General features: G+C 53.1%; 1 protein-coding gene across 1 annotated transcript in view; it reads left to right on the forward strand.

Moving 5' to 3' along the window:
- The window catches only part of LMNA (lamin A/C), a 57,134-nt gene that overhangs the window by 23,400 nt on the left and 5,916 nt on the right, over window positions 1–27,818 (forward strand). Inside the window, exons 2-11 of the mRNA XM_048828931.2 lie at window positions 17,070–17,226; window positions 18,277–18,402; window positions 19,038–19,208; window positions 19,908–20,033; window positions 20,548–20,768; window positions 21,747–21,960; window positions 22,718–22,825; window positions 23,503–23,622; window positions 23,890–23,985; window positions 26,455–26,721. Of these exons, the coding sequence (XP_048684888.1) occupies window positions 17,070–17,226; window positions 18,277–18,402; window positions 19,038–19,208; window positions 19,908–20,033; window positions 20,548–20,768; window positions 21,747–21,960; window positions 22,718–22,825; window positions 23,503–23,622; window positions 23,890–23,985; window positions 26,455–26,721 (1,606 nt within the window). The remainder of the gene's footprint in view (window positions 1–17,069; window positions 17,227–18,276; window positions 18,403–19,037; window positions 19,209–19,907; window positions 20,034–20,547; window positions 20,769–21,746; window positions 21,961–22,717; window positions 22,826–23,502; window positions 23,623–23,889; window positions 23,986–26,454; window positions 26,722–27,818) is intronic.

A 27,818-nucleotide genomic window follows, 5' to 3' on the forward strand; every position in this document is an offset into this window, starting at 1 on the left:
GTCCCCCGGCGCCTTGTAAAGTCATTCACACCAGATCAGCAGGGTCATGTTCTGATGTGTGAATGACTGGAATGGGCCCTCGCATGTGCTAGGAGATTGGTTGGTGCACACCAGCTGACGTTCGGGCCCCAGCCTTTCAGCTGCTGTGTGGGAAGCAGAGTTCCTGTCTTTTTCCCCCGAAACTGTCCCAGTATAGCTGGCTGATTGCTCATGGTTAAAGCTCTGCTAAACACTACCATTTCAGTCAATCGCGGCCCACGCCTGGCAAAACCCAGCTAAGATCCCTTCCTCATCGATATTGCCCTCCGCCTGCAGCAATTCCTAACCAGAGCCAAAGCCCACCCGGTTGTTAGGGCCACATCAGCCCAAACAGGAGCAAACCCTGGTGACTTGGGGTTTCCATTTCTGGCCTTATGGAAATACGCTGAGCGGCTGGGATGACTCATCTGTAGGGGTGTGGCAGGCCTGGACGGGTGACAGATATGGGATCACTTCCAGCCACTGCTCTGTGTGGGGTTTTTTAAATGCAATATTTGTTCTAAAATCCTGTTTCTTGTTCTTAAGCAACTGAAAAAAACACAGCTGTTTGGTGCTCACAGATTCTGATCTGTTGCAGGAGTGACTGACTCCAGTAATTAGTAGCTAGGTAAGATCTGTTGGGGAGGCAGGTGTGTTGAGGTGCGTGTCTTGTGTTGTGGTGGGAGGAAGGATGGCACAGCGGTTAGGGGCTTAGTCTAGGACTTGGGAAACCCAGATGCAATTCCCTACTGTGCCACAGACTTCCTCTGTGACCTTGGGCAAGTCACTTAGTCTCTCTGTGCCTCAGTTTTCCATCTGTAAAATAGGCGTAACAGCACAACCCTGCCTCACAGGGGGTTGTGAGGATAAATACATTTTTTAAAAAAAATGATGAGGTACTCAGAAGCTCTGATGGCCAGGTAAGTACCTATGGTGGCGGTTTTTCACGCAAACAGCAGGATCATAAAAATCTGTGGCATCTAGAAGCCCTGTCTAAGATCAGAGCTCCGGTGCACCAGAAGCAGTACAGCAAGAGATGGGCCCTGTAAGGTTCATTCCATGCGGGGCTTGATGGCCGGTGAATTCCACCAGTGAGCAGAGCCAGCTGAAAAACGGAGGGGGAAATCTTGCACAGAAAGTTTTGAAAAGTGAGAAGCTGTTTTCGTTCGGCGGCTTTAGAAAAGGGACGCTCCTCCAGCTACTCAAAACTTTATTTTTTTTTTAACCAAAGATTCCCCCCTCAACCCTTTTTCTTTTTCTTCTCCTTTACCCGCCCCCTCCCACCCACCAATTTTGCCACTGAAAAGGGGAGAAGCAGGAATGTGTTAAGGAAAATGGCGGGGGGGGGGGCATGCAATTTAATGAATTTGTTTCCCAGTTCCATTTGAAATCTTCCTTTTATATGAAACAAAAAGCTTTGCTTGCGATTTCAGGAAATGGGGAACACCTCTAATTTTGGGCGAGGAATCCGCTGTTCTAATGGAAAAATGGCATGTTCAAAACATTTCCATCAGCTCTGCCAACAAGCTGTTTCCATCCTGTCGAGAGCCAGGCAGCCCTGAGAGAATTCCCATCTCGCCTTAATGAAATACATGTGCCCACAGAGGCCACTTGGGTATGGCCAGTGGGTGCCTGGCAAGGAGGTGCTGTCAGCTCTGGGTTGGCACCTCGGGGGCCCCAGGTCTGGTGTGTCTGGGAGGCGTGGTCTCCTAGCATCCTCTGATCATGTGGATCAGAATCGGTGCTGGGTTTGATGCCCCGACAGGATGCTCGCGCTGTACAGATGTTTTGCTAGACGCACCCCTCCTTGGATACTGGTATCTGTTTACCCAGGCAATTGGCAGCGTCTCTTCAGAGCTGAATGAGATGGGTGAGTCAGAAGCCCTAAGAAGCGGGTTCTCCCCATTGCCACATTGTAATGCTTCCCATTCCACCCTTTCCTGCTTTCTGCATTGTTTTCCAAGCACAACAACATGTCAACAGGAACCCTGCATCCTAGGGAGCCCTCCAAACTTCCCAACCTGCTTCCAGTGAGGTTTGACGTGAAATCAAAGAGTACCTGGGGCAATGCTTGCTCTTGTAGCAGGCAGTGAAGCTAGAACTGGCGGCTGGGAGGAGGCAGGATTCCTGGGCTCCGGGAGGGAGATGTGCTCTAGAAGTGAGAGCAGGTAGGGACTGGGAATTGGGACCCCTGGGTTCTGTTAACAGATCTGTGCAAATTAGAGTTTCTCCTCTGTGCGTCAGTTACCTCATCTGTAAAAGTTTCCTAAGCTGCTCTGGTGTAGAGATTCCACTGGAGTTGTAAGAATGTGGTATGGGAGCTGCTAGGAAATGATTTTTTTCTCACTGGATCTCTGGGGAGGTGAGACGCAAACTTCATTAGGGTGTTTGCAGATAATCACAAGGCTCATACGTGGAAACTCAGTGGCTGGCTGGCTTGGCACAAGTGTCAGACAGTTCTTCCGCTCCAGGTTAATTCTGCTTGAGCAGGCATTTTGCATGGCACGGCGTGGGGTAGATTTTAACGTAGAAACCAGTGGGGGAGGCAACGCTCATATTGCTACCGATTAATCCTGGCATGCTGGTTCAATGCCAACTTTGCAAACTTAACAAAGCCCCCACCCCAGATCGTCCCGTCTCCAGGACCCAAAATAGAAGCTGGTGTCTCCTAGCAAGGAGGCTCATGACTAGGAAATGAGGGCTGCTGCTGATTTATTTATAATAGGCATATTGGGGAGGTGTCGCTTCCTTAAACAAGTCTAGTGGGAAATCCGTGGCAGGCATGTCTTGCGGAAGTAAATTAGCAGGTAGGGCACTGCCAGTCACTCTGAAGAGCCTAGTGGCGTTCCAAAGCTTTCTCCCCTGCTGCAGCAAACACTCTGCTGTTACCACTCTTCACCTGGGTGCCTTCCGCGTTCTCGCTCCGGTGCCTCTGCAAGCCAAGCCCTGCTCTGAACATTCCTCAGGTTATTTACGCCCTGTCTTTGCCCTGCAGTCTGACTGGGGTGTGTTGGTTGCAGGTCCCATCTGCCTGAGCAGTGTCATTCCAAGGCAAAGTTTGCATGAATCAGAGCAATGTCGGGCTGGAAGGGACCTCGAGACGTGATCAGGGCCAGCCCCCTGCGCTGAGACAGGACCAAGTAACCCTAGACCAGCCCTGACAGGGGTTTGTCCAGCCTGTTCTTAAAAATCTCCCGTGATGGGAATTCCACAACCTCCCTTGAAGCCTGTTCCAGAGCTTAACCCCCCTGAGAGTTAGAAAACTCTTTCTACTGCTTTGTCTACACTAGCACGTTTGTCGATAAAACGTGTGAAAAAAACACACACACCCCAACTGACGTAAGTGTCACTGACAAAAGCACCAGTGTGGACAGCGCTATGTTGGCGGGAGATGATCTCCCATCGACATGGCGACTGCCACCCGTTGAGAGTGGTTTAATTATGCCAACAGGAGAGCTCTCCCTCCCCCCCCGACATAGAGCGGCTACACAAGGGAGACCTTACAGTGGCACAGCTGTGTCACTGTAAGGTCTGTAGTGTCGACATAGCCTAAGTCAAACTAAATCTCCCTTGCCGCAAGTGAAGCCCATTGCTTCTTGTCCTACCTGCAGTGGACATGGGGAACAATTAATCCCTGTCCTCTTCATAACAGCCCTTAACACATTGGAAGATTGTCAGGTCTCCCTTCAGTCTTCTTTTCTCAAGACTAAACAGGCCCTTTTTTAACCTTTCCTCACAGGTCAGGATTTCTAAACCTTTGATCGTTTATGTTGCTCTCCTCTGGATTCTCTCCAGTTTGTCCACATCCTTCCTGAAGTGTAGTCCCCAGAACTGGACACAGGACTCCAGCTGAGGTCTCACTGGCACTGAGTAGAGCGGGACAGCTACCTCCCGTCTCTTATATACGACGCTCTGTTAGTACACCTCAGAATGATATTCGTGTGTTTCGCAACTGCATCACATTGTTGACTCATATTCAATGTGTGATCCCCTCTAACTCACAGCTCCTCGTTAGCAGGACGGCCCCCTGCCTAGCTAGTTAGTCCCCTTTTTGTGATATCACTGCTAATCTTTAAGTGACCAGGCATTTGACTGGGTTGTAGAGATGTACCTCCCTTCTCGCTCCCGCGGGGTATCTCTGAAGGTCAGGATTATGGCACAGTGGCTGGGAAGCTCACCCAGCGCTGTATCTGCTCTGTGGATAAACAGAATTTTTTTTTCTACTACATATTTAATCTGGCATCTCGGTTCATGAGGAGTTCAGGAGCTGCAAAGTTGGGCAAGTCGCTTCCCTTGGTGCCTCGGTTTCTCATCTATAAGAGGGGAATAACAATGTCTCCTTTGTCTGGGTTGTTTTTTTAGATTGTAGGCTGGTTGGGGCAGGGACTCTCTCTCTCCTTCTGTCTGTGCAGCACCTGGCACCTGATCTCAGTGGTGGCTGCCGTAATAAGGAACAATAAAGATGAACTCCTCCACTCGGCCAAGTATTTAGGCAAGATCTCTCTGACACAGTGCAGAGACTTGCTGGCCTAAACTGCTTCCTCCAAAGAGCTGTTCCCTTGTATGTCCCATTGGAGCCCATGTTGTCTTTTCTGAACCTGAGTATGATTTCTCTCTTCCATCGTCAGATTAGAAGATTTTTCTCCCGCTTCTTAAGCAGCTGCTGTGATTTGCAGCAGCATCTGCCTAGAAGTTTTTTGTTTTTTTTTCCCCCTGTACTAAAGTAATGGAAACTTGGACTTGATTTAACTGTAAAGTTTGGATTTTCTTCCAGCTCAAGCAGTTGTTTTTTCTGTGTTTAAAAGCTAAAAATAAACACCTCGTCTTGAGGCCCTTTTCCCCTTGTCTTTCATATTTTCTCTTGCGACTTTTCCTTCCTGATGATTTGATGCATCAGTTGCATTTTTGTTGCTGATCCTGAAAAATGCCTGTTTATGACATCTAAATTTAGATGCAACAGGGGCTGGATTCTGAGAGACTCTGAGCGAGTTCTGGAGTGCTGTGCAGGAGAGGGCACTCAGCCCCCTGCAGAATTGCTCCCTGATCTGTAGTGAAACTTGAACTAGAATCATAGGTGGAGAGGAAGGATTGTCTAGTGGTTAGGGCACTGTTTAGCTTCAATTTCCTGCTCCAGCACAGACTCCATTTGTGAACAAGGGTAATTCACTTAGTTTTGCTCTGCTTCAGTTTCCCCGCCTGTAAAATGGAAATAATGGCACTGCCCTACCTTGCAGGGAGGTTGTGGGGATAAAAGTACATGAAAAATGGAGATGATCAGATACTATGTAAGGGGCCAGATAAGTTCCTCAGATAGATACAAACTCTCTATTGCCTACTATTTTTAGCTTGGCACAGACAGGCTAGAGGACAAAGGGGATATAAATGAAAGCGAAAGGCCAACGCGTGAGGGGGTAGATGGTGCAAGATTCTTCATCTTTCTTTAGTAATATAGAGCTTCTGGGACAACCACCAGACAAAGTTGCTAAAGCAAATGCTGGGATTTCCCTGGAGAAATGAAATTGCTCCAGGGCCACATTCTGGCTTCAGATGCACATGTTGAAATTAGAGGGAGCTGAGTGAACGTGTTCAAGGTCAGAAGTTTGGACCAATGTGTTAATTTGCTGGTAGGCGGCTTCCTTTAGAAAACTGTAATGTGGCTGGACTTTGAATTGGCCGCTTGCCTGAAATGGGCCAGTCCAGTGGTTATGGGGAAATGTCGAGATCAAGCCTGGTACATCCCACCAGCATCTTTGGTACCTTAGGTCAGTCTCTGTAGGTGCTCACTCAGGTATCTTAACAACCAGCTTTTAATATGAGCCCCCAACTAGCATCAGATCATGCTCAAACCATGGGCTGACCTGGTAACTTTATCCAGCCAATTAAAGAGACCCACTACTCTTTGAGCGGCTGGTGGAAGCCAGACTGTGGGGCAGTGAAGGCAAAGCTCTCTCTCTAGTCCCAGCAATTGAGCTCTTCCTTCCTGACGACTAACCAGCTTTTGCCTTTGTCTGCTGGAGTAGACTGGAGAATGAAGACTCCCTGTGCTAATTGCTAAATCATTTGCATGGAGATGGCAGTGCTGTCCAGATTTGGATTGGCCTCATTTGCTCACACACTGGGCAAACTGAATCCAGACAGCTCTTCAATGGTTGCATTGCACAGGAAAACCCCTAGCACCTGTTTCTAACACCTGCTCCTAATCAACGAAATGCAAGCGCAAGGGGCTGAGACTCCTGCACCTGCCAAAAGTAGGAGCCTTCTGGTGCTAGGGGCTCATGGGACCTGCTCAGCTGGTGACAGGAGGCTGCAGCCTAGGCTGATGGCAGGAGAGGGATGCAAGCTGCTTCCAGAGGATTTCCCCCTCTGGCCTGTGTGACCTGATCAGCTCAGCTCTCTGGGCCCAATTCTCCATTGCTGGCTCCTGGTTCTCCACTGCCCTGCGCCATGTGATGGGACCGACACCAGTACAAAATACCAAATCGAAGCAGGTAAGGGCACCGGTGTAAACGAGGGCGCAAGATTCAGGGTGATGGAGAATCAGGCCCTTTGTGGCAGCCGGTCAGTGCTGTAAGCCTAGCGAGTCTCACGTTAAATCAGCAGTGACTAAATGTTCTTGTGACATGAGATGTTCATGCAGGCAGATCGACAACAGCAGCACGTGAGCACGCAGATCCACTGAAGCCGTGACGTCTGTCCGGTCCCGCCAGCCAGCCAAGATGGCCCCGACCGTCTTGAAACCTCGCTATTTTTTCCCCCATGCATCCCTCACCAGATGTTTTGTTGAAAGCGAATCCTCCAGCCAGTTCTCTGTGCTAAAGCGCAAGCAGCGATGACTCTCAGGCCCCAGGTATTTGCCGTTAGCCTCGTCTTTTCTCCCCTCACTCCCAGTTCCCCACTCCGGAAGCACTGAGTTAGTGCTTTGAGCATTTGAATTGAAAAGGCACTTTCACTCCCAAGTCTTATCCCCACATGCTGATTAAAAAAGACCCCAAACTAATCCAGCCTTACCGGGCCCAAGGCTTCAAATATCCTGGGATTGGCTTAGAAATCAGGAGGTTTTTAAAATAATTGGGCGGTTTATCTGCTTTTGGTTTTGAAGCTTTCTAAGGAGTCACTTTTTCAAGCTTTTCTCTGCAACTGCGAGGGCCAGAAACGTGAAAGCTGAAATCCTCATGTGGCGCAAAAACCACCCATAGCCCAAGACTCACGGTAGAATCCCCATGGCTGGCAATGCTGTTCTGCTTTTCAGTTCAACCAAGAGCTACTCCAGAGCATGTAACTCATGCATCTGAGTAACAGGCAGATGATAATACCAAGTGCTTTTCAACAGTAGATCTTAAAGTGCTTCAGTCTTTAATGTATTTATCCTCACAGCAGCCTTGTGAGGCAGGGCAATGTGATTACCCGCCTTTTACGGATGGGGAAACTGAGGCACAGCGAGGCTAAATGACTTGGCTGCGGTCACATGGCGAGTCCATGGCAGAGCAAGGAATTGAACGTAGGACTCCCAAATCTCAGGCTAGTGCTGTAACCACTGGACCATCCTTCCTCAGGAATAACGTGTGTGTGTGTGTGTATTTTTCTCTCTGCAACACTTTACAGCAGTAGTTCTGGTGCAACATACAAGAAGCAGGCAGGAGTGTGCCAGGTCCCTTGAGATGAATAGCAATGTTGTTAGGATCAGCCAGTTTTTAGATGGTGTGGAAGGAAAATGACTCCCGCTCAGACTTTTTGATTTCTGTTTAGTAAAAGATCCTAGCATTCTACAGTACACACACTTTCCCTTGGCAAAGGACTCCCCCAGTTCCTAGCGAGTGAATCCAGCGTCTCTCATTCCGCTGTTCAAGCGAAGCTTAGCGCTCTAATCTTGGCATTTCTGCATCTTTATTCCCGTGTTGCTGTTATGGCTGCATTGAGGAGGCATAGACCAAAGGAGAAATTGGAGCCATTGAACAGGCAGAGAATTGCTAAGTGCTTAATATCAATTTGCTTCTCAGCAGAAAAACACGAAACAGCCATAAAAATTGTTTAGTTTTTGCGTGTGTATGTATGTTTTAAATTTAAATTCGGGGGAGGAAGGGTGGCCCAGTGGTTAGGCCATTCGCCTGGGACTTGGGCAGCCTGGGTTTAATTCCCTGCTCTGCCACAGACTCCTCATGTGTCCTTGGGTTAGTTCCTTAGCCTTTCTGTGCCTCAGTTTCCCCTCTGTGTAGTAGGGTATTAGCCCTTGCTTCTCCAGGAGGGGGGCTGTGAGGGTGAATACACCAAAGATTATGAGGCACTAGGACAGTTGGGGGCCACATACAGCCTGGTGACGCCTGTTTCTGTTGCACAGATGCTTCTGGCTGGAACCTTTGTTTCTTCCCGAATGGTTAATTGCGGGAAAGGACATTGCCCAGACAGACCAGCACGCTGGCATCCCTGTAATGGCCTCTAAATGTGATTGCCATATAAATAGTAATAGGAGCACCAAGCATCCTGAGCTCCCACTGAAACCGATGGGATCTGAGGGTGTTCAGAGCCTCTGCAGGACTGGATGCAAAGGGCCTGATTCTCAATTACACTAAACGAGCTTTATGCCACTGTGTCCACTTAGAGATTGGCCCCACTGAGAAATCACGCACACCCATGCTCAGGGGCCTCCCCAGCTGGTGTGGGGCAGGTGTCAGGGCCCATCCCCCAACATAGGGAGAGGCAAGGGGGGGACATGGACATAGCACCTACATTACGGCTCTTCTCTGCTTCCCAGGGACCATGGGAAGCAGAGTGTAAGTGAGAGCAGCCTCTGGGCTGTTCTGACCCACAGTGGGGACCGGGCAGGTCCCCAGCTGCCCCAGAAGGTATCTGCACTACCAAGGGTTTGTGGAGGATTGTTGATCTGAAGCATAAAAGCTGCTTTTGCCAAATCCAGCCGCATGTGTGTTGCAGGCTGCTGTCCGAACTAGACAGGTCCATTCTCAGACTAGCCTCCATTCTCAAAGATGCGCCGGGTTTGGTGCCGTAGCTTCCCTGGCAGATGTTAACAGACACAGACGCCTGCTGGAGGCCTCTCGCAAAGTATTTTTTTTAGAGCAGATGGGATCGGCCTCCCAGTTCCTCCTTGCATCTCGAACAGCGAATTAATCACCAAAGGTTTTAAGGAAGTTGGTGTGAATTCTCTTTCCTTGGTGGAAAAGCACATGCGACAGAGCGAAATCCTTCTTCCCCCTCCACCTCCGCTGTCTGCTGGCAGCTAGTCTGCTGACATTGTGGATCCTCCCTGGGACAGAGACCTAGACCGATTGCACGTGCAGAGTTGCTGTGTGGGGTACACCTCACTGACCCTTAGCTCCTAGTGATTCTTCCCAGGATATCTGGACTAAATGAGTTAATTGGGATGTGTTTTGTTGATTTCTTAAAGCCATGCCTGCCGATTTGGCTGCCCCATTCCTAGTAATTCAAATGGGAATGGCCCATCTGGGTCCCCTTTGCAATTTTCTGCCTTCCAACCTGGCCCGCACTCGTTGAGGAATCTCTGCAAAAAAAAATCCCCACCGCTGCCAGCACCAGGTCAGCTCCTCTGTTGTTCGAAATGTCTGGAGACAAAGAACTGCCCAGGGGCCATGCACTGAACCAGCACTCAATTTTGGTTCAATTTTCCTCTCTGCCACAGGTTCCCCGTGTGATGTTAGGCAAGTCACTTGTTTGCTCAGTGCCTCAGTTTCCCCAATTTCTGCAACATGGGGTGAATGATACTCCTGTGCATTGCATCTTCCCTGGGAGGTGTCAGTCCACTTTCCAAGGGTTTAAATTACTGACCCCATGTCTGAGGGGTAAACTGAGGCAGAGAGAGTGTGGGATTTACACAAAATCCCCGGCATCACAGTAGCACCTAGAGGACCCAGCGGAGATCAGGACTGCGCAAGCTGCTATATATACATATAGTGACGCGGTTCCTGTCCTAGACAGTGTACAGCCTAAATAGACATGGCAAAGGAAGGATTATTCTGCCCGTTTTGCAGATGGGGAAACTGAGGCACAGAGAGACTGACAGCACAGGGTCGCACCCAGAGCTCATGGCAGAGTCAGGGATCGAACCTCCATCACTGCTTAGTGTTTTACCCACATGGCCACCCTTCCTGGCTGTTGTTAAGAGCTGATGCTGAAGGAGAAGGCAGAGGCTGAAAGGAGCAAGCAGCAAGGGGTAGCAGCACTACCAAGAATGTAGCCCAGCTGCAGGAATAGGCCCACCCTTGGCTCCCCTTGGCATGCACTGTGTATGCCACTCTGAGACACAGCAGCTCCGTGATCCGTTCCCTGCTCGGGATGGCTGTGTGCCTGGATTCAGTACTCTCCTGCTGGCTCCGTGGACCATGGGAACATACAGCACGGGCCGGGTCTAGGTGTCGTTGCTTATCGTGCCCGCTTCCCTTCCACTGGGGCCTGATTGGCGCAATGCGGTTCACGCTATCAGTCCAGAGCCACTCTGGCGATCAGACCCTGGCCCAGTGTCGACAGGGCAGGGGTTTTCACTGGCATCACCTTGCTGCTCCCAGACTAATCAAAGCTGAGGAGTGTGTCTTGCAACCCAACAGAGTCTATTCATGTGATTTCTTTGAGGAACCAGGACCCCATGGTGCTAGGGGCTGTACAGACACAGACCAAAGGCGGTGTAGTTCTCATGCTGCTCTCATTTTTCACGTTGGCTGGAGTGGTTCTTGATAGCCCTGTGCCTCAGGTAGCCATCCACGCCAGTGCAGAATGGGTGTGAATTGCTGCCTGGTCTGATTGGTAACACTGGACTAAAGCCCACCCGAGGGGCAGGCCAGGAACTCTGGGACTGCAGCTCTTTGTCCTGGGCGGTCCTCAGTTTATGCTGTTTGACCCCAGCTGTAAGAATGACCTTTCTGCTTTGGAAAGACACGGCACAGCTTCATGCAGCCGGCTGGGACATCCCACGTCTCCGAGCCAGTGGGCAGCCTCGGAGAGAATCGCTCCTTGGCATTTGGGGCCAGGTTTTTGTTTGCACTGAGGTTTTGCACCTGGGTTTTGGGTCTGGGGTTTTGATTCAGGCCCATCTCTGTGCACTACGGCGGTGCTGGCTTTAGAGCCATCCGTGTTGCCTGCTTTCTCTAAAGCTTTCCTAGCCCCTGGCTATGCGGCTGCCTGCAGTGATCCCTGTGTTCCTGGAGCCTCAGCTGGCAGGAACCCTTTTCCCTTAGCAGCAACCTTCTGAGAGGCAGTGTTGACTAGTGGTTAGAGGGAAAGGGGGATTGTGGGTAGGGAGATCTGACTATATTAAAATCCAAGGCTGGCTCTGCCACTATTCACTCTGTGGCCTCGGGCAAGTCATTTCCCGGTCTGTAAACGCTACTGGCTGTGTCTGGGGAGAGAAGGGAGGGATTTTCCAATTCAGTAGGCCATGGGGTCCTAAAATCCCAGACAGTGCGCGCTGACCTTTGGCTAGCACATTGAGAGCTACATTCAGCTGCTCTCTGAGGGGGATGGAGGATTGAACCCAGGACCCTCTGCACTAAAACCATGAACCTCTGCTGCTCCAACTCAATGAAATCCATTAGGTTAGAAACTGCGGCTGACTCTGAAACCCCTCTTATCTAGGGGGAGACAACCATACAGCGTTACCAGGTGATGGAAAGTTCCCTGCAGGCACAGCGTGGTTGCTGCTACTGTTGAGTCACTTGGGGAGGCTGTATTTCTCGGGTGGTTATTTAAGGCGCCCCAAAAGTGAATTGAACCCTGGCCCAGCTCTTTAGAGTTGAAGGTCTCCTGGCTTGTCTGGACCAGGCCAGGGAGGGAATAACCAGAATGAGAATTTAAGTGCTGGCCAATAATCAAAGGCCCTGGGGTTTAAGCCCCAGATCCCTGTATCCTTCTCATGCTGGCTGGAAGGAAGAGGCTGCTGTCAGATGGGGATAATTCAGCATTAAAGGGTGTTTGTAATAAGCCAGAGAAGCTCCAGAAATGCTCTCGGTCGGCATTTTTCTTCTCTGAGTCACTGGCATGTACAGAGCGAAGGGTTCTGCTGGCCTTGACTTGGAAGCTCCGGGGGCTGGGTAGGGCCGGCCAGGAACCGTCTCTGCGGTGGGTGTTGTGTTTTGGCTAGATTAGGGCAGTTCAGATTTGCCCACTAGCCTCTGGAGCTGGGTTCAGGCCTGCCTCTTGCTGGAAGTTGTTTGCAGGGTGGGTGGTGTAGCCATATCGCTCCCAGAATATGAGCGAGACAAGGTGCGTGAGGGAATATCTCGTTGCCTTCCTCGGCCCGCACTGTGTGCAAAGCAGGCCAGCTCGTGGCGCTGGGCATCAGCCTTGGCCATCGCCGCCCTGATATTTTTACCCATGATCTCGTGAGCCCGGAGTTTGCTCCCGCCCCCTGCGGAATGCAGACACTGTGTGCCCTGGGATTCAGGTTGGCAGCTGCACAAAACTCAGCTCTGCACTCGAGTGTCAATGGCTGCAACAGTGCAAAGTGGTTTCAGAGGACGCAGAGTGGGCTTGAGCAGAGGCCTGGGACTCCTGGCTTCTATCCATGACTTGGTGATGGGATTTGCTGGGTGACCTTGGGCAAGTCAGTTCACCTCTCTCCATTTCCCCATCTGTAGAATGGAGATGGTGGTAGTAGAGATGGGTATGAAACAGAGTCCCTCTCGTGCACAAATTTGGTTCTTCTTTAAAGGTCACCTGCCTGCGGGTGCTCAGATTTGGGGCTCCGGCACATAGATGCCCATTCCACACAGCCGGAGCCAAATAGATCCCACCTGCACCCCCAGGTTATGAGATCTGAGCCCACAGTGTCTATTTAGAACAGGGCTGAAACTGATGTTGCTAGCTGAAATTAACAGACTTGCCTAGATCCTTCCTCTTTCCAGCCCAGCTTTTACTTGGGTGTTGACACCCACAGCAGTTGTTTCCAGGACAGTTTTAGGGAATAGGAATTATCAACGACCTGATAATGTGAAAGAAACTTCCAATCTTTCTTTTTGTAAGTCCTACCAAAATAGTGTCCGATAGTGTTTGGTTGTTTTTGGTCCAGCAGTCTCCCTGAAACCTGAATAATGATCAGCATGAACTGCATCAAATACTGAAAGTAACCTTGATGCTTTCTTCTTACGGCGTTAAGTCTGCCCAAAGCAAAGAGCAACAATTCTGAGTGTAATGGATTTTGTCCTTGGGAAAGCCAGGGTTCTTGGGTGTAATTTCAAATATTGCAAAGTGCCCAGCAGGCAGGAAGTCCCAATTTCTCCAGCGCCCCAGATGCAGATAAAGAATTTGCACACCTGAAAAAGTCCTCTCATACTTTACACTGAGTAATAATACTTAGCAGCATTTCCATGGCGCTTTAAATGCTTTACAGGAGCTATAATGTTTGTTACCAGAGGATTTTGAAGCATTTCACAAATGCCGAGTAAGCCTCACCATGCCAATGCAAGGTGGGGAAACTGAGTCCCCGGGAGGCAAGGCTGCACAGCTGGGAATAGAACCTCGGAGCCCTGACCCAGGACTTCTTGCTGTGATCATGGCTCTGTGGCAGAGCTGGGAATAGAACCCAGGAGTCATGAGCCTCAGTCCCTGGCTAAGATCATGGCATTCCCCATCTGCGGGCTGGATTTTTTTTTTTTTTCTCGAAAGGAATCTGGGTCAAATTCATTCTAGCTCTGTCCTCAGGCAGAGGCGGGTCTGGGGAGTTAGCAGGGATAGCAAGTTAGTCAGCCTGTATCAACAAGAGCAGCAGACAGCTAAGCTGCCAGCATTTGGCTTGTCTCTCTGTGCAGGCCTCATGTAGAATGGGAGGGACCTGAAACGGTCTCTGCAGCTCTGATGGGTGGCCTTTATGACGCAGTCCAACTGCCACCCACATGAGGACGTACATGATGTTTATACTATTGTACCAGACGGATCTAAGCCAGGAGCCGTCCTTTCAGCTCAGACTCGTTGCAAGAATCAGCCCCAGCCCTCCACAGGAGAGGGAGAAAACGTACAGTTCTTGTTAGTAGGGTGACCAAGTGTCCAGTTTTTGCCCAGAACACCCGGTCGAAAAGGGACCCTGGCGGCTCCGGTCACCACCACTGACCGGGCTGTTAAAAGTCCGGTCAGTGGTGCTGCCCGGCTATGGCAGGCTCATCCCTACCTGTCCTGGCACTGTGCTGAGCCCCGGAAGCGGTCAGCAGGTCTGGTTCCTAGGCGGGGGGTCATGCGGCTCCGCGTGCTGCCCCTGTCCCAAGCACTGGCCACTGGGAGCTGGGGGGCAGAGCCTGCGGGCGAGAGCCGCACGCAGAGCTGCCTGCGGGCCTCCCCCTAGGAGCCAGACCTGCTGCTGGCCACTTCCGGGACGCAGCGCCGTCCGCGGTGCCAGGACAGGCAGGCAGCCTGTCTTAACATCCCCACTGTGCCGCTGACCGGGAGCTGCTGGAGGTAAGCCTGCGCCCCAGTCCCCTGCCCCAGCCATGAACCCCCCCCGACCTGGAGCCCCCTAAACCCCTCATCCCGAGCCCCAGCCCAGAGCTTGAACCCCCAGCCCAGAGCCCTCACCCCGTCCTGCACCCCTGCCCCAGCCCAGAGCCCCCTCCTGCACTCTGAACCCCTCATCCCCGGCCCCACCCCAGAGCCAGCACTCCCAGCCCAGAGCCCTCACCCCCTCCCACACCTCAACCCCCTGCCTCAACCCGCAGCACTCTCCCTCACTCCGAATCCCTCGGCCCCACCCCCCAGGCCGGAGCCCCCTCCTGCACCCCAAACTCCTCATCCCCAGCCCCACCCCAGAGCCCGCACCCCCAGTTAGAGCCCTCACCCCCTCCCGCACCCCTGCCCCAGCCCAGTGAAAATGAGTGAGGGTGGGGGAGAGCGAGCCAGGGAGGGAGGGGGAATGTAGTGAGAGGTGGGCGTGGCCTCAGGGCAGGGGCGGGGCTAGAGCATTCAGTTTTGTGGGATGAAAAAGTTGGCCACCCTACTTGCTAGGGTCTCTGCAGTTTGGATTCCAAGTGGGGATATTTCTGAGGTCCCATTCCTCTCCTTCATGCCGGCTCAAGATGCCAATTGACCTTGCATTGGTCAAGATGAGAACGCACCACTTGGATTTCCTTATTTTAGGTAGCTCTTCATCCCGAGGCATCTCCTTTCGCTAGAGTCTCAGCACTTCCCCTCCACCTGTGGTCTGTCTTGTTTGTTTAGACTGTAAGCTCTCTGGGGCAGAGACGTTCTCACTGTGTGGGCTCAGTGCCTACCACAGTGGACCCATGATCTCAGTTGGGGCCTCCAGACTCTACCATAAATACACACAATAGTAAATAGCTGCTCATCGATCAACAGGGGGGAGGAGATGTTAACCTCACAGAGCTTAGGGGGTTGAGTTGTCCAACTCTCCCATGCTGTCGTTCTGTATGGAGTCAAAGTCCATCTTAAGCAAATTTATTTATCAAATAAATTTATCAAATTTATCAAAATACCTACGGATCTAAACAGGCTTCCCTGCAGCCTGAGTTCCAGTTTTGTCTCCTGTTGTATGCCAGGGATCACGCCCCTCTTGGGCGTGTATTATATATGTATAATATGCACAGCAACATCTAGTGGGCACATAATATAGTGCAAGCCGACACGGCACATCCACCACCCGCAGCAGGACCGCTGTGGTTTGCCCAGCACTTAAGTCTGGTTTTAAATGTCCTGTGGAAGACTAATCTGTCTTCTTGCTAGGAGGCGTTTCCTGATGATCTGCCTGCAGCTTCATTCTCCTTCATCTCCTCGCTCCTCGGAGCACCCTGAATAATTCCCTTTCCTTCCTTGGTGCATGTATCTTTCAAATACCCCATGATCCTTAGGGCCGAGTTGTAAATACTTCTACTGTAAATCTCTTGGTCTTTCCTCCTCAATCAATCCCTTATTAACCGTCCTCTAAGGCCTCAAGTTTCACAAGCAACTAGTGATTTTTGGGGTACCCAGATTTTTCAGCGCTCCACCTGAGTTGCCTTTTTAAAGGGGTTTCCCTTTCAAACAGAGCCGAGCACTGTCCTGTTGGAAATCTGGCGCTCTCACGGTGTCTCAGGTCTGGCGCCTAAAATCACGAGCCACCAGAAAGTTTAGGCCCAAGTTCCCACTCACCTTTTTCCATCCCTGATAACGTAAAATGTTTCTGAAATTTCCTGCGGCTCCAAGACCTCTTTAGTAGGTAGCGTGGAGGAGGGAGGTTGATTACATTGGTGGGCCTTTGAGGCAGGGACCATCTTGGTCCACGACTGGGAGGCCTAGATGCTGCTGCAGTGCAGATAATAAATACTAATGATATTGTGCTTGCTTTTCCATTCTGAGCTGGAGGCTGTTAACAGGGTGTGTGTGTGTGTTTTCTGTCAGATGTGCTGTAAAAGGGATCATTGCTTTAATTCCCCAGGGAGCCGCTTGCCAATTCATACGTCAGCCTGTGTTTAATTTTTAAACACCCACACGCCGCTCTGAATCACCAGCCAATAAACACCAGCAGGCCAGGGCCAATAAAACAACCCGTAACATGGGTTGGAGCAGAAGCTGATTTCACGGCTGATCACCTTGTGATGCGTGTAATGGGAAGCTGGGTTCACTGGGAGATCAAAGAGCCTCAAACCCTGTCTATAGAGGGGATATTTGTAGCAGGGAAACTATGCCCAGCGCTGCTGGGGGGGTTGTGCTGTATCGGTGTGAAATGGGGCTGGCTCCCGTGTCGTTTCCCCTGGTTTTGAAGCATCACTAACTGCACTGATGCAAAACCCATCCTGTCTGTGCAGATCCCAAGTCGGGGACATGGCAGCTGAATGAATCAGGAGAAAGAGGGCAGGAATTGGGCAGGCTGCACCTGTCCTGTGGCTACATGGGTCTCCGAGCACCAGGGCTGTCAGTCTGACATCTTCCACCGTTGTGAAATTCACCAAGACCATTGGGATCGGGTTCTGAGCTGTCCCCGGGGGCTGGAGGGGTGTTTGGATCTGGGAGTTGTGCTCTGGGCCCCTCTCCAGCATTGGGCCCTCATTTGCATGGGGCAGGGGGTTCCCCGAACACATCACAAGAGCAGTTTGCTGGCTGTGTTCCAGGAATGGCAAGAAGGAAGGGGACCTGCTGGCCGCACAGGCTCGCCTCAAGGACCTGGAGGCCCTGCTCAACTCCAAAGAGGCCGCGCTCACCACCGCCCTGGGGGAGAAGAGGAACCTGGAGAATGAAATCCGGGAGCTGAGGACACAAGTGTCCAAGGTGAGCAGCAGGTCCTGACCACTGTTCCCTCTAAGCTGTGCGTGTGTGCACGCACACAGATCCTAAACCCCACACACATGGCGAAACACCGCGCACACAAACATTTGCACAGAAGCACAATTTGCACAGAAGACTTTTTTTGCGCATACGGCCTGTCAAAAATTAGAGGGAACTTTGGTCCTGACTCCTGACCCTTGCTGCCCCAGGGCGCCCTGTGGGGCGCCAGAGATCATGGCATTCCCCATGCACATCCTGCCAAGCCTGCTGAAATACCCCTTATGGTTCAGAGCGGATGGGACCCCGCAGCTCTGGCCAGTTAATGGTCCCAGCTAGGTCTGAACTAGGGAGCCAACAACACCAGGCGGGATGGTGGGTAGCGGGATGAGCAGGCAACCCATTCCTCTAAGTATCGCCTGAGAGAGGTGCAGCCGTGGGGATTGATTGGTGTCTGGGGGAGTCGGGAAGGAGGCAGTCACCCTCCTACCACTGACCTGCAAGCTCTGGCATCACTTCGCTGATGGGAGAGGTGAGGCGGGAGCCTTGGCTGGCTCCTGTTGCAGCGGGGGACATATCCAGCTGGGCCATGAGCTAGTTCTGCTGAGTGCCGGCCATGGTCCCTTTTGTTGCCCTAGGCAAAGTAGGAAATGCCCAGCCCAACCCTGTCAATCTGCCCAAATTGGCCTGGAGACCCCCAATTTGGAGGGCCTTCTCCTGGGCCCCTGAGCAGCAGTCATAGTCTTGTGATAGGGAGAGCCACTGACCGGTGGGAGGCTGAGGGGGATGGGGGGATGGATTTGACAGGCATAATTTCTGTATTGGGAGGAGGGGAGAATTGATGGATTTAGCGCTGATGCAGTTTATTTAAATTGTGGTTGTGAATATGTATAATATGCAAATTGAGCAATCACAGTTTGCGTAAAATCTCCAGATTTGCCGGCCTGCAGTCCCCAGGCTCAGCAGCCACCTGGCTAGAGACCTCACTTGAGACCCGCCTGCTGGGTCTGCGAATCTCCGTCTAGCTGCGCTCACTTTCCCCTCTCCCCTCCCTAGCTGGAAGCCGCCCTGGGCGAGGTGAAGAAGCAGCTGCAGGATGAGATGCTGCGTCGGGTGGACGCCGAGAACCGTCTGCAGACGCTGAAGGAAGAACTCGACTTCCAGAAGAACATTTACAGCGAGGTGAGCGGGGTCGGGCTGCCCCTGAGCAAGGCCTTCCCCAATACAGACCCTCGGCGCAGACTTATGCACTGAACCGGCCCATGATTTATCTCTTCCCCCATGAGGACAGGTCATGCCAGCGCCCTCAGCAACAGAGAACTTAAGGCGAGGTGCATTAGCATTGTTGGCTCTGCTGAGGACAAGGAAGGGATCCATTTAGCAGAATTCACAAAACCCCACCTAGCTTTTGGGGCAGTGGGGAACAATCCACACCTCTGAGCGGCGAGTTAAGCCGATCTAAGTCCCCATGTAGACAGCACTAGGTTGATAGAAGAATTATTCTCCTGGGGAGGTAGATTATCTGTGTCGACAGGAGAAGTGCAGGTAGAGTCTACACTTGAAGCACAACAGTGGCCCAAGTGTAGACGAGCCCTGAGGATCAAGCACCAGATTCTGGGGCATGTACGTTGCGCAAGGAGCAATTCTTGCTTGAGCCTGGCTTGGCACCGCTCCCACCTAGGGAGCAGGTGACTCCCACCCGATCCCAATGCGGGTCCCAACAGGGAGGCTAACGGCTGTTTGCTGCCCTGTACCAGCGAGCTCCATCTCTGAGACCCATGGCTCACATAGCCCTTTATTGCTGTGACCGCCCCCAGGAACTTCGCGAGACCAAGCGTCGCCATGAGACCCGCTTGGTGGAGATCGACAACGGCCGCCAGCAGGAGTTTGAGAGCAAGTTGGCTGATGCCCTCCAGGACCTGCGGGCCCAGCACGAATCCCAGGTCAGACTGTACAAGGAGGAGCTGGAGAAGACCTATGGCTCCAAGGTAACACACTGCACAGGGCCAGGGAGTGGATAGGGCGGTGAGGTGGGCCAGTGGCTCAGGACTGGGAGCCAGGACTCCTGGGTTCTATTCCTGTCTTTGCCCCCAACTCTCTGTGACTTTAAGCAAGTCACTTAAAGCCAAATTTTCACCCTCAGCCTCTGATCTCTAGGAGCTCAGCTCACAGCACACGGGGGCCTGGCTTTGAGAGGCCTGGAGTAGCCTCCCCGCCGTGTGAAATCAATGAGGAATCAGGCTGAGCTGGCGAGACGGCTACAACTGGAGTGAGCACTGAAAATTGGGGGCCCACTTGTGAAAATGTTGGGGGCCCTTTCCTCTCTTTCGGCCCTGCTTTTCCCACCTGTAAAATGGAGAGATCACTTAGTACCAGCCTCCCCGGTGGGGAAGGTGGAGCTAAATCAGCACCTGCAGGACATGTTCAGAGCCTCTGATGGAAGCTGGCCCAGAGGCCGGGGTTTTTAAAGCCCTAGTCTAGATACCGCCATTGATCCTCTGCAGCGAGCGGCTCCCATTGAGCAGCGCTGCCAGTGCGATTGTCTCCTGCGAGGGGCTGATGGATAGCTCGCCCTCGCGGTCCCTCGTGACCGGCCTCTCCCGGGGCTGTTCGCTCCCACCACAGTGGGACGTCGGTAGGCAGCTGCTCCTCTGCTGTGCTAACCCTGCCTGGCCTGTGGGTTGCAGCTGGAGAACGCCAAGCAGTCGGCGGAGAGGAACAGCAGCATGGTGGGCGCCGCCCACGAAGAATTGCAGCAGTCGCGGATCCGCATCGACAGCCTGTCGGCCCAGCTCAGCCAGCTGCAGAAGCAGGTGAGCAGGAGATGCCAGCGAGAGCATTGTCCAGCCATCTGCCCCCTCCTCCCACTAGTTCCCCTTTGCGGCTGCCCCAGGCCTTTGCTCTGGAACCAAGCTGAGCGCCTGTCATGGGCGAGCTCCATTCAGTACATGAAGACGCCCCTTCAGTCAGCGCTAGGTGCTGCCCTCTAGCCACAGTGGGCTGATGGGATGGAGTGGAGCTGGCTGGCTGCTAGGCGCAGCATTCGCACCCCCATTGCCATGATTGCGGGGCATGGAGCAAAGGGGAGAGATGGGCAGGTTTGGAGGGGACTTGGGCATAACACCCCCAGCCTCCCGCAATCCTCTGGCTCACACTTGGCTATAACAGAGCTGTGTCTCAGGAAGTCCTTCATGGGCAAACATCCCCAGCAGGTGCATGACAGCGGGGTCTGTGTCTAAGGGGCCAGTAGCCCTGGTAGCGAGGGGCACCCTCTGCTGCTTGTGCTCTGCCTCACCCCCTTCCTCCGTGTCTCCTCTCTGCTCCCAGCTGGCTGCCAAGGAGTCGCAGCTGCGGGACCTGGAGGACGCGCTGGCCCGGGAGCGGGAGACCAGCCGACGCATCCTGTCCGACAAGGAGCGGGAAATGGCGGACATGCGGGCCAGGATGCAGCATCAGCTGGATGAGTACCAGGAGCTGCTGGACATCAAGCTGGCCCTGGACATGGAGATCCAAGCCTACCGCAAGCTGCTGGAGGGAGAGGAGGAGAGGTGGGTGCAGAGAAAGGCTCCTTGATGGGGTGGGGGAGGAGCTTGCTGGAGGCATGGCCAAGGAGGAGTGGGGGGTGGGTCTGATGGGTGGGGGGATGTGCCAATTGGGGCTGGGTGAATGGAGGACATGCCTGATTTGGGTGGGCTGGTAACACAGGCCTGGTCGTGTTGACCTGACCCTAATGTGAAGGGGTTTGGTGCTGCCGTGATGGGCCGACTGGGGGTGGGATATGGACCCAAGCAACTTGCCTCAATCGCACCTGCCCCAATGTGGGGAGGGGTGCTGGCCCAGCCTGTTACAGAGACAGGAGCCAGTCACAAAATCTGTTCCCACCCGCCATGATTGGAGCCTCCCAGATGCGGGGACAGTCAGGTGCCGAGCCTGGATCAGGCAGGGATGGGGATTTTAGGGCGTGGGTGAGGGAAGGGGGCACATCTGGGAGCTCAGGTGGATAGGGAGGCCAGTGGCTCAGAGCGGGATGTGGTGGACTGGTCAGGAATGGAGACTGAGTTGAGCTTCCTGCAGTCGCCTATATCCCCGCAGCCATGCTGGGGGTCTGGGAAGGGCAGCTGGTTCCTGCTGCTCCAGTCAGTGATTATCGTAAGCACCCCGGCGTGTGTGGAACTGACAGCCCCAGAGGCTGAACTCCCTCTCTGGGAAACAGGCAGCATCTGGCTGCGCTTGGCTCCCCGCCCTGCTGATGGACCTCCCAGCCCCATTGCTCATCCACCACAAGCTGTTCGGCCCTTGGTGTCTCTGCCAAGAGGTTGGGGGAAGCTGTGGGGAGGGATTTTGTGATGGAGACGTGTCCTTCAAGGGACGTCCCATGGGGTAGTGGCCTCTGTCTGCAGGTCACCAAGCAGCCACGAGATCTTGTCCCCTCTAGCGCTCCTAACCGGGCCCGGATCGGAGCCAGTGCCCTCAAGGGTCCAGGCAGCGGCCCAGCCCGCACTCACTCCCTCTCACTCTCTCCCAAGGCTGAGGCTGTCTCCAAGTCCCAGCTCCCAGAAGCGGGGCTCCAGGATCCATGTGAGCCACTCCTCCACACCAGGCTCCTCCAAGAAGAGGAAGCTGGAGGACGGGGAGCGCCGGACGAGCTTCTCCCAACATGCGAGGACCAGCGGTCGTGTGGCCGTGGAAGAGGTTGATTTGGAAGGGAAATTTGTCCGTCTCAGGAACAAGTCCAACGAGGTAGATTTTCTGGTGGCGATGCTGGTCATGCCTAAGCAAGGGCAAGATGGGTCAATAGCTGGAAGGGAAACCACGTAGTTTTTGGAATGTCCTTCCCCTCGGGTTGGCCCTAAACCCACTGTGCAGACAAAGGGTGCTGCGATTTTTGTGAGACTTAACATGTAGAGACAATTCCTAGTGTAAACCGAGTGTTGTTCTGTTTTGTGTGTTGTTAGATAGATGCTGTGTCCCCCCCCCCCAGAGGTGGATGCATTTCAACAGTTCAGATCGCGTTGGGGTGCTTTAGAACAAAAGTAGATCTCGTCAGATGATCTCAAAGCTCTTTACAAGAAGATCAGTGTCATTATCCCTCTTTTACAGATGGGGAAACTGAGGCACAGAACAGGGACATGACTTGCCCAAGCTCACCCAGGAAACTAGTGTCAGAGCTGGGAGTAGAACCCAGGTTTCCTGAGTCCAGTTTGGTGCGCTATCCACTAGGCCACACTGTACTGGGAGCTGTACATGTAGAGTGCGAGACAGTCCCTGCCCCAAAAATCTTTGTGTATATAGACAAGACAGACAAAGGGTAGGGAAAGGGATACAAGCAGATGGGGAAACTGAGGTGAAGGAAGGTGAGGTGACTTGCTGACGGTCAGAGGGTCTGTGGGAGAGTCCCAGCTCAGTCCCTTAACCACAGGATTTGTAGCCAAGGGGAGGCAAAACTGGAACAATCTTGAAGGTCGGTTTCTCAAGGCCTCTGCCTTCTGTTATGCAGGACCAGGCGATGGGGAGCTGGCAGATCAAGCGTCAGAATGGAGACGAGGCCCCCATCAGCTACCGCTTCCCTCCCAAGTTCACCCTGAAGGCCGGCCAGGTGGTCACGGTGAGTAACAAACTGCACTCGCGTGGGGCTACTGAAGGGTGACTGAGGCGCCGTTCTCAATTGGCGTTTGTCACCCTGGAGTCGCCCCGGGGAGACAGAGCAGCAGGTCCTACGCTCCTGAAGAGCAGAGCAAACCCAGCCCCTCTAAGTGCACACGCATCTCACCTCCAGGCCCCTCGGTAAAGTGGCCATAGGGCTCCTCCTTGGGCACAGATGGGGGATTGCAGCTTTGATTCTAGCTGAGATACAAAGCTCCGACAGGGGGGCCAGATCTCCCCTTTGCATGCAGGAACTGCTGACATTGCCGGAGATCAGCTTGGGATGGCAGAAATCGCACCCCGGCAGCAGCTCGTGTGGGATTCCTGCCATCTGGGACGGAAGTGGTACCACTGCAGATTCAGATCCTGCCTGTGGTTTTCTCAGCCCATCTCCCTTGCCTCCGTTCCTTGCAGTTTAGAGGGCAGTGACGCTCCCCACCCTGGTTCAGCAGTCCAGCATGGAGGTTTGAACCTGGAACGAGCGATCAGAGGAGTTCCTGTATTTAACAGCTGTAGTAGACTCTTACCCTCTTTTGTGGAGCAGCCGCTGGACAGGCGCAAAGACCCACATGGGGAATTAGGGTTAGGCGGATGCCACTGGCACGAGGTGCTACCAATCTCTCGTGTGTTCCTTTTTAGATCTGGGCTTCTGGAGCTGGTGCCACCCATAGCCCTCCCACTGACATGGTGTGGAAGGCCCAAAGCTCCTGGGGCTCTGGAGACAGCCTGCGAACCGCCCTGATCAACTCCAGTGGAGAGGTGAGACTCCAGGGGGCTGGGACAGTGGCAGCTGGGGGCTAGAGGTCTCGAGGCAACATGCTCGGGCTGGATGCAAGAGAGGGATGGGTAAGGGGTGGAAGGTGAAAGTGACCCATTGGCCAGTGGAGTTGGATCTGATTCTCCCTCGTGTGTTGTTGCCATCTGCGGGCTGGAAGTCCCTAGGGTGATCTTTCATTTGAGCCATAGAGCTAAGGGGGATATTGGCAGGTGTAGCTGCAACCTGATTTTGCCCTCCCTCCCTTCCAGGAGGTGGCTATGAGGAAGCTGGTGCGCACGGTGATCATCAATGACGATGAGGAGGATGATGATGACGAAGTCAGCGTCCACCACCGTCACCACCATGTAAGCATCATGCTCTGTCAGGGACAGGCAGCAGGATCCAGTGGGTAGGGGACTCAGGATCTGGTTCTGCTGCTGGCCTGCTGGGTGACCTTAGGCAAGTCCCCCTCCTGCTGATTGATGCACTGATCCTGCATCTTCCAGGACCAGACCCAGGGGAGCAGGGAGTTGAGGTGATGGGGGAAGGGCCCTGTGACTTACCTGGCTGGAAAACAACCAACCACAATGTCAGGGAAGCAAACTGCTCTCCATCGACTGCATGAGATTATCTCTGCACATGGAGACACTCCTAGCACCTGCATGAAGGGATCGAGCTGACGATGGGGGATGTGGGTTCGTTTGGAGCATCTCGAACAAAAGGGCTCTGATCATCCCCATGGAGGAGTGGCAGAATAAGCTTCCAGGCTGGAACCGTGAAGATCAGCCCTGAAATCCAGCCCGTAGCCTGAAGCACGCAGGGTTTCGTCTGGAGAACGATCCAGGCTTTGGTGGGGACCAAGCTGTAGAGAGGGCTGCTCTGATGCCCTCTGCTTTGCCAGGTAGCAGCTGACGGCCGAAACGCGTCCAAGGATCCCGATGGCTGCTGTGGTTTTAGCCCCCCTGGTGCATTCTTGGACTCTTGCTCTCCTCCCTGCAGAGCTGAAGGTGTCCTTCCTAATCTGGGGCCGGTGACAGACGGATGGCTTCATTAAACAGAGGATGGGCTGGTGCCCAACTAGAAGCGTGTTCAGTTCTTCTCCCCCATACAACGTCCCTTATCTAAGAGGGCGTGAGACAGAGGCACCCCCAGCGCGTACCAGACAGGAGGTCTAGGGTTCAGTAACTCCACCTAGGGGATGGTGTCAGATTCAGCTTTCAGCTGCTTGGATTGGTGCAGCTGGGACTGTATCGTGCATGATCAGCTTTTATATTTCATTGCTCTGGATCCAACCAGCCATGTCAGGATGAATATTGATCAGCCCCAGAGAAACGAGCCAGGATCTCCTTCTGGCTGGCATTACCCGTTTGTTTTGAGGACTGAATTCCTTCCAGGAGTGAGCTTCCTACCGTAAAGCAGAGTCACCCAGGCCATGTTGAACCCTTGACAGGGGAGGTGTTAGCCGTTCAGGATGGGCTTGGATAAAAATTTCTCCCCCCAGGCCAATCCCCGGCTTGGCCATCAGAGGCAGGGCTGAGGAATAGACAGGACTGGTTAGTTGGGTGCTAACTATAGGCAAGCCACTAATGACACAGCCCTCGATGTCTTCAAAGCACTGAATTGTCCATGTTATTGGTGCAGAAGAACCAGGCATGACAAGGAGAGGAAAGAAGCAACAGATCGACTCCAAACTGGCCCCATGTCCTCACATAGTGTGATCACGCCACTGCTGAGTATCCTCTGGGTGGGTCTGACTCAAAACCCTAGTGCTCTGTTACCACGGGGATGGACTCACACTGAGACGCCAAACCAGAACAGACTCCAAACTACCCCTCCCCTCCCTGCAAATTCACCAGATCAGAATCTTACATCCTGGGGCCTATCTCGGATCACCTCACCCTGGATCTACATATGGAGTGGTCCGAAGTGTGACTAAGTCGGCTCAGGGACTGCACCACTTAATTACGTCTTAGGTGTTCTTGACATGAAATTTGAGTGCCATGGTGTTGTTCCTCCAATACAAAGGGCTTTGCTGGCTCAAGAGAGATGCGATTCCCTTCTTGATGCACAAATCCAGCTCCCATCACTGTTAGCAGGAGTCGGGTACGTGCATGACAAGAGGGAGTAGCACCAGTGTCTAGACCAGACTGCAGGAATACACCACATGTCCCACAGCCAGCTATTTTGGGGGCCCATTTGCCCATCCTGGGTGTGAGTTGCTCCCTTTGGCTTCAGTAGGAGTTTGTCCGTTCCAGAGGTTCTCAACCATTTATCATACACTGACCACCATCTAGCCGGTACCCTTTGCCCCCACGTTCAGCAATATGGGAGTGGCAGGGAGGTCACAGCCCCCAGGTAGAGATTCCTCCAAACGACACATTCTATTTTATTCAGATTCTTCTAATGCACCCATCACCATGGACTCAGGGCTCCATGGTTTATGAGCATCCTGCAATGGCAGAACATCTGCTGGGGTCCAATGTCCCAAAGTACCGATCACAAAACTGGGCTGGGTGTTGGACGGGCACAATCCAGCCCTGCCACGGCAAAGAGGTTCTTGGCCAGCTCTGATGCCCATCTGAAAATAGGAAAGGCCGATGCCTCCTATCGGGGACTCCTACACAGCCATGGGGCTCCAGCCGGGTGGGATGGGTGTAGCTTGAGAATAGCCTTAGGGCTCTGCCTCCTTGGAGCGCTCATTAAACCCTCGAGCTGATTCATCTGGTCCTGGGATCAGTTCCGCTCCTCACTCTGATCTTCTTGGGGGCCTCTGGCCCTGGAGGAAGCTCCATCAAGTACTGAAGCTCCGTTTTTTTCTCTTCCCACCCCTCAAGGCCCACTGCGGTGGCACAGGTGATCCTGGCGAGTACAACCTGCGCTCCCGCACTGTGGTGTGCAGCACCTGTGGCCAGCCGGCAGAGAAAGCCAGCGGGGGCCAGAACGTCGCGGCTGGCTCCATGTCCTCGGAATCGTCCGCCTCCAGCCTCACCATCACCCGCAGCTACCGCTCCCTTGGGGGCACTGGTGGGGGCAGCAGCGGCCTTGGGGAAAACCTGGTGACCAGGTCCTACATCCTGGGTAACTCCAACCCACGCAGTCAGGTCAGTGCATGAGAAGAAAGGGGCAAGGGAATCTTCTCTGGGGCAAGGGAATCCCAAGGTAGCCGAGTGTCCAGGCTAATGGATCTCACTCATCTGAAGGTCCCACTGGGAATTCCAGCTGGTGGAACCCTGTCATAGTTCGGTTCACACTGCCCGCTGGTTAGGGCCAGTTCTGTGTCAGGATCCATGTGCTGCTCTAAATACAAACAGGTCCCCCACTTAATAAGCCAAAATCCAGCTCTCTCCTCTAGCGGCTCCCGCTACAAACACGAGTAGTTTGTGGATGGGGATCTGGTGAAGGCTCCTCTCTGAAGATCTCTGAGGTGAACAGACTGTGAAATGGTCTAAATGGATTTACTGACCCAGATTTAGCTCCCCCACGGCTAAACCAGCTGCGCCCGCGCTCCTCCTCTCAGGCCCCTTCTGTGCACCTGGTGGCTCCTCAGGCCGGAGTGTGCCTGTTCTGAGTCAGATCCCATCTCTGCTGCTGTGAACCAGCTTCAGAGGCCCCTTGCAGCCAGTTCCGATGCCCCACTGCCCCCAGTCCCAGGGTCCTCACTTGGGCCAAACTCCAACACAAGCAAACAAGTGTCTTTCTGGAGTGAGGACTGCAGGGTTCATAGAATCATAGAATATCAGGGTTGGAAGGGACCCCAGAAGGTCATCTAGTCCAACCCCCTGCTCGAAGCAGGACCAATTCCCAGTTAAATCATCCCAGCCAGGGCTTTGTCAAGCCTGACCTTAAAAACCTCTAAGGAAGGAGATTCTACCACCTCCCTAGGTAACGCATTCCAGTGTTTCACCACCCTCTTAGTGAAAAAGTTTTTCCTAATATCCAATCTAAACCTCCCCCACTGCAACTTGAGACCATTACTCCTCGTTCTGTCATCTGATACCATTGAGAACAGTCTAGAGCCATCCTCTTTGGAACCCCCTTTCAGGTAGTTGAAAGCAGCTATCAAATCCCCCCTCATTCTTCTCTTCTGCAGGCTAAACAATCCCAGCTCCCTCAGCCTCTCCTCATAACTCATGTGTTCCAGACCCCTAATCATTTTTGTTGCCCTTCGCTGGACTCTCTCCAATTTATCCACATCCTT

This window comes from Caretta caretta, chromosome 24 (assembly GCF_965140235.1).
Source record: "Caretta caretta isolate rCarCar2 chromosome 24, rCarCar1.hap1, whole genome shotgun sequence".
Classification (NCBI taxonomy): domain Eukaryota; kingdom Metazoa; phylum Chordata; order Testudines; family Cheloniidae; genus Caretta; species Caretta caretta.